General features: G+C 44.5%; 1 protein-coding gene across 1 annotated transcript; it reads left to right on the top strand.

The window, feature by feature from the left end:
• The first annotated feature begins 302 nt into the window (after positions 1-302).
• On the top strand, positions 303-1,013 carry LOC131499479 (large ribosomal subunit protein eL15). Its single transcript, XM_058707518.1, has one exon. It carries the CDS (start codon positions 352-354, stop codon positions 964-966), a length of 615 nt encoding a protein of 204 aa, XP_058563501.1. The 5' UTR covers positions 303-351; the 3' UTR covers positions 967-1,013.
• The last annotated feature ends 10,830 nt before the right edge of the window (positions 1,014-11,843 follow it).

Below are 11,843 nucleotides of genomic sequence, written 5' to 3'. Positions count from 1 at the left end.
ACAGTGCCATAGATCTTTGTCTTTCATGACCTTGATACTTTTTGAGGAGTCAAGGCCAGTTATTTTATAGAATGACCTTCAACTTAGGTAGGTCTGATGTTTTCCCATGATTAGATTGAAGTTATTCATTTTGGAAATGAAGACCACAGAAGTCATGAGTCCTCCTAAGAACATCATGTCACGTGGTACATGATGTCAACTGGGAAAGATTGGCTTTGATAACATGGCTGAGGGGATGTCTGACAGGTCTCTCCACTGTGAAGTTACTATTTTAGTCCCTGGAATTAATAAGTATCTTGAGGCTCTTTCCTTTCCGTCTGGCGGCAGCCATCAGTTCAAAGGTAAGCCAAGATGGGCGCTTACAAGTACATCCAGGAGCTATGGAGGAAGAAGCAGTCCGACGTAATGCGCTTTCTTCTCAGGGTGCGCTGCTGGCAGTATCGCCAGCTTTCTGCGCTCCACAGGGCCCCCCGCCCAACCCGGCCCGATAAAGCGCGTAGACTGGGTTACAAGGCCAAGCAAGGTTATGTCATATATCGGATTCGTGTGCGACGTGGTGGCCGCAAACGCCCAGTTCCTAAGGGTGCTACCTATGGCAAGCCTGTCCATCACGGTGTCAACCAGCTGAAGTTTGCCCGAAGCCTCCAGTCTGTTGCAGAGGAGCGAGCTGGACGCCACTGTGGGGCTCTGAGAGTCTTGAATTCTTACTGGGTTGGCGAAGATTCCACATACAAATTCTTTGAGGTTATCCTTATCGATCCATTCCATAAAGCTATCAGAAGAAACCCTGACACCCAGTGGATCACCAAACCAGTCCACAAGCACAGGGAGATGCGAGGGCTGACATCTGCAGGCCGCAAGAGCCGTGGCCTCGGAAAGGGTCACAAGTTCCACCACACTATTGGTGGTTCTCGCCGTGCGGCTTGGAGAAGACGCAATACTCTCCAGCTCCACCGTTACCGTTAATACAAGTAATGTTTGTAAAATTCTTACCTAATAAACAATTTAGGACAGTCAAAAAAAAAAAAAAAAAAAGTATCTTGAGAGGAAGCCCTCATTTGTTTTGCCCAAGCTGTCCCTGGTTTAGCTATTGGGAGTACCATCGGGTTGGTTCCTGTGTGTTTTAGACATGCCCCATTATTTTATGAGCACTTCCTTACCTTCTAGCACTACAAGATGATTCAGGCACATTTTGTACTTTCCCGGACCCACCCCTGGGGTCTCTATTTCTCCATGGTGTCCTGGGATTTATTTTGGTCTTTCTTTCTTTCTTTCTTTCTTTCTTTCTTTCTTTCTTTCTTTCTTTCTTTCTTTCTTTCTTTCTTTCTTTCTTTCTTTCTTTCTTTCTCTTTCTTTCTAGAATGGAACTTAGAAACCAAAGGGTGGAGCTGAGTGGGGGTTGAGTGTGCTCATTACTGCTTGGGTGTTATTGTTTCTAGGCCCTATTAGGGGACAGATGGGATATCCTATCCTAAGGTATATTCTAAGATACATATCCAGGGGCGCCTGGGTGGCGCAGTCGGTTAAGCGTCCGACTTCAGCCAGGTCACGATCTCACGATCCGTGAGTTCGAGCCCCGCGTCAGGCTCTGGGCTGATGGCTCGGAGCCTGGAGCCTGCTTCCGGTTCTGTGTCTCCCTCTCTCTCTGCCCCTCCCCCGTTCATGCTCTGTCTCTCTCTGTCCCAAAAATAAATAAAAAACGTTGAAAAAAAAATTAAAAAAAAAAAAAGATACATATCCATATGCACATAAATCTATTTTTTAAGGTTATTTATTTATTTAAAGAGAGATGGAGAGAGAGAGAATCCCAAGCAGGCTCCACACTGACAGCATGGAGCCTGAGACAGGGCTCAAACTCATGAACCGCGAGATCATGACCTGAGCCGAAGTGCTTAGCTGACTGAGCCACCCAGCCACCCCTGTTTTTTTGAGACTTGATGTCTGATGTTATTTATTTGTTATTCTTAGAAGATCTCGTTTTTTAAAAATGTTTATGTATTTTTGAGAGAGAGAGAGAGAGCGTGAACAGGCAAGAGGCAGAGAGAGAGGGAGACAGAGTCTGAAGCAGGCTCCAGGCTCTGAGCTGTCAGCACAGAGCCCGACGCGGGGCTCCAACTCACAAGCTGTGAGATCATGACCTGAGCTGAAGTCGGATGCCCACCTGACTGAGCCACCTAGGTGTCCCTCCAGGACACAGGGCTTGAACCCACGAACTTGAACCCACAGGGCTTGAACTGTGAGATCATGACCTGAGCTGAAGTTGGACGCTTAACCAACTGAGCCACCCAGGTGCCCCTAGAAAATCTCATTTTCTTTTTTTTTTTTAATTTATTTTTGGGACAGAGAGAGACAGAGCATGAACGGGGGAGGGGCAGAGAGAGAGGGAGACACAGAATCGGAAACAGGCTCCAGGCTCCGAGCCATCAGCCCAGAGCCTGACGCGGGGCTCGAACTCACGGACCGCGAGATCGTGACCTGGCTGAAGTCGGACGCTTAACCGACTGCGCCACCCAGGCGCCCCTAGAAAATCTCATTTTCAATGAGACTCAGAGATAGAAGTTCTCACGAGGACAGCGTCCATCTCTCGGCAGTCTGGTGTTTTCTTTGGCCTCTTTCATTCTCTTGGTCACAGTTTACCATATTCTGCAGCCTCTGCCTTACTTTTCCTCAGTACGCCATTTCTTGAGAGTGATACACTGACATCCGTGTTGCAGGACATGTGGAGTAACAAGATGATGAATGTTGGGTGCTTTGGTTCTAGGTTTCTCCTCCTCTTTTTTAGGGGCTTTCTTACAACATACTACTGAACATCGTCTTTTTTTTTTTTTTTTTTTTTTTTTTTTAATTTAAGTTTGTTTGGGGACGCCTGGGTGGCTCAGTCAGTTAAGCATCCAACTTCAGCTTGGGTCACCGTCTTGTGGTTTGTGAGTTCGAGTCCCGCATCAGGCTCTGTGCTGACAGCTTGGACCCTGGAATCAGCTTCAGATTCTGTGTCTCCCTCTCTCTCTTCCCCTCCCCTGCTCATGCTCTGTCTCCCTCTGTCTCAAAAATAAATAAAACATTAAAAATGTTTTTAAATTTTTTTTTAAATTTATTTTCGAGACAGAGGCAGAGCATGAACAGGGGAGGGGCAGAGAGAGAGGGAGACACAGAATCTGAAACAGGCTCCAGGCTCTGAGCTGTCAGCACAGAGCCCGACGCGGGGCTTGAACTCACGGACCGCAAGATCATGACCCGAGCCGAAGTCAGACACTTAACCGACCGAGCCACCCAGGCGCCCCAAAAATGTTTTTAAATTTAAGTTTGTTTGCTTATAAGCAATCTCTACACCCCACGTGGGGCTCGAACTCACGACTCTGACATCAAGAGTCGCGTGTTCTTCCAACCAAGCCAGCCAGGCGCCCTGAACATCATTATCTTTAGAGAGATTGAAAAATTTGCCAATTCTGCTTGCTCTCTGAGGCCTCAGGTGGCAAGGCATGGTAATATCAGCGAGCCCAGGAGTATCCTTCTCCGCCTTGTTCCTAGTGACTAAGTTGAGAACACCCAGATTGGTAGCCACAGTGCAACCCTGAACAGATTTGTACTTTCTTTCTCCAGTCCTCTTGGGTCTGTAACGGGAACACCCCTTACTCAATGGCAAGTGGATACTGCCATGGGTCAAGACAGCCTGCTTCATGGAGAAGATTTGTCTGTCATTCCCTCCGTGGATTTGGACCTTCAGGATTTGGAACATAACCCTTCCGTTGTTCACCCAGAGCGTCAGCAGCAACCTCTGTGACCATTCACTTCTCATAAAAGGTATGAAATTTGCGTTCGCTATCTACTTCAGCGGGGAGTAGCAAGGAATTATCTCTAAGGAAGACTATTGAAGAAGATACATTCCAACATGAAACAGTGATGAAAAGAATGAGCAACCCATGTAAAGAACATGCAAAAACTTCCTGCATCAATACACACCTTATCGCTTATCAAAATTCTTCACAAGTGCCACAAGTGTCGTAAGTGTGGGAAGTCCTTTAGCTGTCGATCCACTCTCGTTCAACATCAGAGGATCCACACAGGAGAGAGACCCTATACATGTAATGAATGTAGTAAAACCTTCGATCAGACGGCACACCTTAACCAGCACGAGAGAATCCACACAGCTGAGACACCATACGAATGTCAGGAATGTAGGAAGACCTTCAGCCAGATGACTCATCTTACTCAGCATCAGAGTACACATGCTAGAGAAAGGTCCCGTGAGTGCCATGAATGTGGAAAGACCTTCAACCATTCCTCAGCCCTGATTGATCGCTGGAGAATTCATAGTGGGGAAAGACCCTGCAAATGTAAGGACTGCAGTGATGTCTTCACTCAAAGCACACGGCTCACTAGACATAAGAAAATTCATTCTGGAGAAAAACCCTACGAATGTAGTAAGCGTAAGAAGTCCTTCCTATGTCTGTCTTCCCTGATTGAGCATCAGAGAGTTCATACTGGAGAAATGTGGGAAATAGGTTTAAGAATTCTCTACACTTACACAAATGGGTTTAAAAGGCATCAGGCGGAAAGCCGCCTTAACAGGAGGAAAGTGTCTGAGGACAGCTAATGATATATAGGCCGTAATGGAATCTTGACTAACTTACCATTCTCAGGATAGCATGTTCCATTTATCTTAGTCAGAAAACCAGATGTAGTGCCTTCAGGAAACGGCTGTCTGCATGGTGCTGAGATGTTGTTATGCTTTGACCCTAACCTCTAACACCGCATGCCCTCGAGTCCCTTTATCTCTTACACTGATGAGTTAATTATTACTGGTTTTTATTGTTTCTTTCTGCACGTCCATTACATATGTAAGCCTTCAAGATCCTAATAAATACAGAGAAAGGACGCCTATTCAGGACTCTTGTCTCCCCATATATACATTAGCCTCTCTTGTATTCAATTCTGCATCCACTCTCTTGCTGGACAAGAGAGAACTCCAGACTCCTAGTCTGCAACAGAGAAAAACTATATCAGTGTATGGAATGAAAAAAGACCTCTTGCCATATCATGTAACTCACTCTACATAGGAGACTTCACACTGGCAAGAAACACTATGAATGTAAGGAATCTGGAAATGCCTTTACCTACAGGTGCCATTTGGTCAATCATAGGAGGAGTCATACAGGGGAAAGACCCTGTGAAAGTCAGGTATGTGGGAAAACTTTCAGTAACCACTCTTCACTTGTTACGCACGATAGGATGCAGAATGGAGTGAAGCCCTTTGGATGCCCTGCATGTGGGAAGGCCTTTAATACTTCTTCATATCTTTGTCAGCATAAGAGGATTCATACTGGTGAAAAACCCTTTGATTGCCATGAATGTGGGAAGACCTTTAGATGCAAGTCATAGTTTACTCAACATCAGTGGATTCATGTTGAAGAATATTAAAAAAAGCTAATTGGACTTGGAAATGTTAATATTCTAGTTATTTGACAGTCCGTCAAGATCTTGGTAACAAGTGGCATCAATGACACTGATCCTCTTAAGAAACAGTTTATTCACAGTGTCTCAAGTTCTTGTTGAATGGATGGAATAGTAATGAACCCCCTTCTGAAAATGGAGAGGAACCAAAGTAAATCTGGTTCAAGAGCAGAAAGTGAAGCCATTACCCCATGATCTGGGCAGCTCTGGCCTCTTGCTCTCACACAAGGCCTACACTGTGCCATCAGTAATGAGCAATAGTGCTTTACAAGTGAAACTTTACTGGTCCTCGGTCTGTGTCACTTCACGTTAGGTATCTTGAAACCAAGATCACAGTGCTTCTGTCCTAACTGCCAGAGAATAGGCAAGAGATCATCTCCTGGCTTTTGCTTTTAACAGGGAAGACATTTATCCTACCAAGTTCAGACACAATGGAGAGCTCCCCTCAAATGGGAAAATGTTAAACATTATACAACATGAAAGAACAAGAAGTTACTTCTTGATGGTTCTGCATCCTAAAAATGGCGCCCAAACATAGTGCCAGAGAGAGAGAGAGAGAGAGAGAGAGAGAGACATGGATAGAATCCAAAGCAGGCTCCGTACTATCAGCACAGAGCCTGATGCAGGGCTCGAACTCACACACTGTGAGATCATGACCTGAGCCAGGATCAGGAGTCAGATGCTTAATCAACTGAGACATCCAGGTGTACCTAAACCAAGTTTTTAAAAAAAAATAATAAAAAGTTATTTTAAAAATAATTTAACATTTGGAAAAATGTGTATTTCTGCCACCATGGGGCACTTGATGTTCATTGGGTTGACACGGCAGAAGAAAGTGTTTTGTGTGTGTGTGGTTGGGGGGGGGGTTGCTAAACTTTTACAGTGGAAGTAGATGAGGTGATATAGCACCCTTCTGTGGTTTCCTGAATCACGTTGCCTTGATTATTTATTGCTTCTTAAAAGTCCACCCCAAATCATTGGAGCCAGAGCAAGGACCATTTTTTGTTTCTTTTATACATTTCTCCTGATTCTGTGTGTGAAGCATTCATATTGTATCTGGGGGATAGGTGTCTGATCTCCCATCTATGTGATCCCTGCCAGGACCGAACATCCAGGATGGCTTCTTCTTTAACACGTCTGACACAAAGCTGGAGTGGCTGGGACCGTGACTATGGAGCCTCTGTTTCCATTGTCTGCTGCTGCTGCCGCTCTCAGCCATGCAGCCCCAGAACCCCTGCCCCTGACTGCCCCCCCCCCCAACCCTTGTGGTCTGGACAGAATAGCTGGACTTCTCACGGGTACATCAGAGCACCCAAGAGTGCAAGACAGAAGTTGCCTTTTCATTTCTCTAAATGCTGTTTTATAGTTTTCAGTTAATAGATCTGGCATTATTCCCTATATATTATTCCCAACATTATTCCCTACATATTTCATATTTATTATTCTATTTGCCTTAAAATGTCAGCTTCTGACCATTGCTGGTATATAGAAATACAGTGGATGTTTGTGTAGCCATCTGGTATCTCGCAACCATACTAAACTCGGTTGTTCTCGTTGGGTTTGTGTTGTTTTGGTACATTAGCTTATTCAACCTATGGTGATCTGCTCTTCTTCAAATAAAGGCAATTTTACTCTTTTCTTTCCCATCTGGATGTCTTATTTATTTTTCCTACTGTACTGGATGAAGCCTCTACTACAGTAGTAAGTAGAAGTGAGAGAGGACATCTTTGCTCCTGATTTTGGGGGGAAAGCATCCAGTTTTTTTTTATCATTATATATTAAATAAGCTTGTTTTGAAAATTGTTTTTTTTTAATCAGGTTGTTTAAGTTCCCTTCACAGTTTTTATTTGGGTTGGATGTTACATTTTGTAAAAAGCTTTTCTGCATCTATTGAAATGATCATCTGGTTTTTAATTTTTTGAGTTGTTTAATGTGAATTATGTTGCTTGATTTTCAGGTATCCAAACCACCTTGCATTCCTTGGAGACACCTCACTTGGTTGTGCTGCTTGTGCATGTGCTTAATGCTACTGATGTGCTTTGCACACCTAAAAATGGCGAATGTGGTAAATTTCATGTATATTTTACCACAATTTAAAAAAAATGGGGCGCCAGGGTGGCTCAGTCGCTTAAGCATCCGATTTTGGCTCGGGTCACGATCTAATGATTTGTGGGTTCAAGTCCCACATCAGGCTTTGCCCTGACAGTGAGGAGCCTGCTTCGGATTCTCTATCTTCCTCTCTCTTTGCCCCTCCCCTGCTCGTGTTCTCTCTCTCTCAAAAATAAATATTTTTTAAAACCATGAAAAAAACCTCTTAAGTCCCCCGCCCCCAAACAAGAGAAGAAAAATCACACCTTGTGCATTTGCCTACCTCAGCAAGCCACACCTTCCTTGGAAAATCTGCAGATGCAGCTGTGAAGGGGAAAGAGCATGTGTTCCTCTACGTTATGGGAGAGCCAGGTCACCAATGAGTGGAGCACTCTACACCAGGTAGCCTAGTTCTGAACATTCGCCTGGGAACTGTCACCTTTTATTTTCTTGCGTGCAAATGTTGACCATGAGATTGGTTTTAGATTGTGAACTTGATGGTGTATGGTGGAACTGAATGTAGACAAATCATGCCACTCTTCCCTGGACACAAAGGGCAGAGGGTGCCAGGAAATGAGCTGGCTGTCTGGCTGACTTACCTGCCTCTTCCCCCAGCTCCATCCTGCCACCAGGACAATGCAGAAGTCATCGTGTCTGTGCCCCATTCAGAAGCCTTTGGTGGCTCTCCGTCAACCACAGGAGACGATTCAAGTCTCTGACATGACCTGCAAGGGCCTCAGTTTGGTATCTGTCCTCCTGTAAATATCTCCACCCCTTTCTCTTCTCACTATTTTATTTGTTCATTCATTCATTGATTTGTTCATTCATTCTTTGTGTATTTTTGAGAGAGAGCATGAGTGCGGGAGGTGCAGAGAGAGAGAGAGACAGACAGACAAAATCTAAAGCAGGCTCCAGGCTCTGAGCTGTCAGCAAGGAGCCTGGACCTGGGGCTTGAACTCATAAACCGCGAGATCATGACCTGAGCCAAAGTCAGCCGCTTAATCGGCTGAGCCACCCAGGCACCCCTCAACTGCTGTGATTTTTAAATTCTGTAAAATTACCAGTAGAACTAGTTGCCCTTTCTTTTATATCCTGCCTGGGTAGTAAGTAGGTCACTGCTCCTCCAGATCCTTAATGTTTTGTGAGGTCTAGTCCTTAGAGTTTTGTCCGAGGCAAGGCTGATGGCTTTCCTCCGGGCCTGTTCTGTCACCTGACCGTACTGCAGAGGTTTGGGTAGATGCCACCATTGACAGATACCATACGCTTTCACCTAGCTGGACCATCAATGAATTGCACCTAGGCACTTCGGGTGGCGGGGAGGGGGGGAACCTCTGCAATTCAAAATCCCCACTGAGCTACTGGATCTTTAGGGAGAAGGATAAAGCTTCCCTGAAAGGGTGTCTGCCACTCTTTCACATAAAACTGAGACAACGCTAGGGGCGCCTGGGTGGCTCAGTCTGTTAAGCATCCGACTTCAGCTCAGGTCACGATCTCGCGCTCCGTGAGTTCGAGCCCCGCGTCGGGCCCTGGGCTGATGGCTCGGAGCCTGGAGCCTGCTTCTGATTCTGTGTCTCCCTCTCTCTCTGCCCCTCCCCCGTTCATGCTCTCTCTCTGTCTCAAAAATAAATAAACTTAAAAAAATATATATGTAGCTAAAAACTGAGACAACGCTAGGGCCAGGTTGGCTCCACTCTTGAATGGACTATTTTCCTCTGGCCGGCAAAGCCTGTTGCGTCCCTCGCTTGCTAGCCATTCAGTCTAAGTGGCCTTGGAATGGGGATGGGGCGTGGGGAAGGGGGGAATCCCCAGGCCGCCTTGCAAGAAAGCTCAGCTCCCAGGAGATGGAGCTGTTGTATTTGGCGCCTTGTCCGGCAGGTGGCGCTGCTGTACTGTGAAACAGTCTCTCAGCACATTGTCTTCTCTAATGCGTCCGTTTTTTTCTTTCATCCAGGGATTTAATTTTGTTTTCTTTAGCTCACCCGGGAGGGGACAGGAGTCACCTCTACACGGGGTGATCTCCACATCGGACAAGCTCTTTGGTCCTTTGTGGGCATTTAGAATACACATAGAACACATCAATTTTTATTATTTTTTTAAGTTTTTATTTAAATTATAGTTAGTGAACATATAGTGTAATACTGGTTTCGGGAGTAGAATTTAGTGATTCATCACTTAAATGTAACACCCAGTGCTCATCTCAAGTAATACCCATCACCTATTTAGCCCATCCCCCACCCACTTCCCCTCTAGCAACCCTGTTTGTTCTCTTATAGTTAAGAATCTGTTTTATGCTTTGACCCTTCTCTCCTTTTATTTTCCCGTGTTTTTGTTTCTTAAATTCCACATATGAGTGAAATCATATGGTATTTGTCTTTCTTTCTTTCTTTTTTTTTTTTTTAATGTTTATTCATTTTTGAGAGACAGAGACAAAGCATGAGTGGGGAAGGGGCAGAGAGAGAGGGAGACACAGAATCTGAAGCAGGCTCCAGGCTCCGAGCTGTCAGCACACAGCCCAATGCGGGGCTCAAACTCACGAACTGTGAGATCGTGACCTGAGCTGAAGTTGGACCCTCAACCGACTAAGCCACCCAGGCGCCCCTGGTATTTGTCTTTCTATCACTGACTTATTTCGCTTAGCATAATACACTCTAGCTCTTGCAAATGGCAAGATTTGATTCTTTTAGATGGTTGAGTGACAGTCCATTGTATATATACACCACATCTTTTTTATCCCTTCGTGAATCGATGGACATTTGGGCTCTCTCCATAGTTTGGCTATTGTTGATAGTGCTGCTATACACAACAGTGCATGTGCCTCTTCAAATCAGTATTTTTGGATCCTTCACTGGGCTGTAGGGTAATTGTATTTTTTACTTTTTGAGGAACCTCCATACTGTTTTCCAGAGTGGCTGCACCAGTTTGCATTCCCACCAACAGTGAGTGTTAGAGGGTTCCCTTCTCACATCCTTGCCAACATCTTTTGTTTCCTGTGTTAGAACACATCAGTTTAAAAAATTCATCCTATTTTATTTATTGAGTACCACTTTATGCTAGGAAGTGTTCTAAACAGAAGTAAAACAAACAGAACTATCTTCGTAGAACACACACACTAGGAAGAGAGACAATAAACAGATAAATGAGTAAATATATAAACTAACAAGTACAATAGCAATCACAAAGCATGATGAAAGGACATTAGATGGCTAGATGTTGCTATTTTCTCATTATACGCTAAATCAAGATCACTTTAGCTTTAATCCCCCTTGCAAACATTGCTTACATCCTATCAGTTGAATTTGGGCACTTTATTTTTCCTACGGAAATGCAGAAGCTGCCAGATTAGCTGTTCTTTGATGGGAGCTTGAAGAAGGGCAAGGAGTAAGGGAAGGAGAGGGTAGTCTGGATGGAGGACTCAATGAGGAGACTTCCCCTCCCCTCTCCCCCCCCCCCCCATTTTCAGCACCCAGCACTGCCTCCTGCCATGGGGCTACATGGGAGGGCTTCTGAATCCAACTGTAAAAGTTTTGAGTCCCCTCTCTGCCCAGGATTCCCCAGCACACTCAACTTTTTGAATCTGCAGTTTTATGCTTCCATCAAATTGAGAAAATTGTGGTCATTATGTTTTCAATTGTTGCCTCCTTTGGTAACTCTCTGGTGCTTTCAGGTAACTGTTTTTCCTATTTTGTGCAGAGTTTATATTTTTTTCTGCAGAATTGGTCCAGATAGTTGGATGCCAGAATCTCTGGAGGGTAGACCAAGATGTTGGGTAGTAGAATGTATTGTTTTCTCATCCTAATGCTTTCTGTAGTTCTCCAGTAACAAATAACAGTATGCAATTCTCTGTGGTTCATATATCCTCACAAATCTGAGCATCTCTGGCCCCAGAAATGAATGACACTTACTCATCAAGCATCCACGCTACACTGACAGGAGGGTCAGTTGGCCAAGACTTGAGCTAGAAGTATACTAAGAATTTGCTTAGTATTCAAGATTTTGAGCACTTTTCTCAAATTATTTGTGGCAATCAATAATTTTAACATTGCAATTATTTTATTTATTTTTTAATGTTTATTTTTGAGAGAGAGAGAGAGAGAGAAAATCCAAAGCAGGCTCCAGGCTCTGAGCTGTCAGCACACAGCCTGATCCAGTGTTCGAACCTTCCAACCACAAGATCATGCATGACCTGAGCCAAAGTCAGATGCCTAACCGACTGAGCCACCCAGGCACCTCTAACATTGCAATTATTAAAAATTGAACTAAAAAAATGGACTAAAGAAGAATGCTTTGTGATATAGAAAGGTGTT

This window comes from Neofelis nebulosa, chromosome 17, assembly GCF_028018385.1.
Source record: "Neofelis nebulosa isolate mNeoNeb1 chromosome 17, mNeoNeb1.pri, whole genome shotgun sequence".
NCBI classification, from domain to species: domain Eukaryota; kingdom Metazoa; phylum Chordata; class Mammalia; order Carnivora; family Felidae; genus Neofelis; species Neofelis nebulosa.
Note: the sequence above shows the minus strand (reverse complement) of the source record. Positions and strands in the feature narration are given on the sequence as shown.

What these genes read in the sequence shown, in the direction of transcription:
- LOC131499479 (XM_058707518.1), top strand. Translation starts at nt 352, where the DNA reads ATGGGCGCTTACAAGTACATCCAGGAGCTATGGAGGAAGAAGCAGTCC.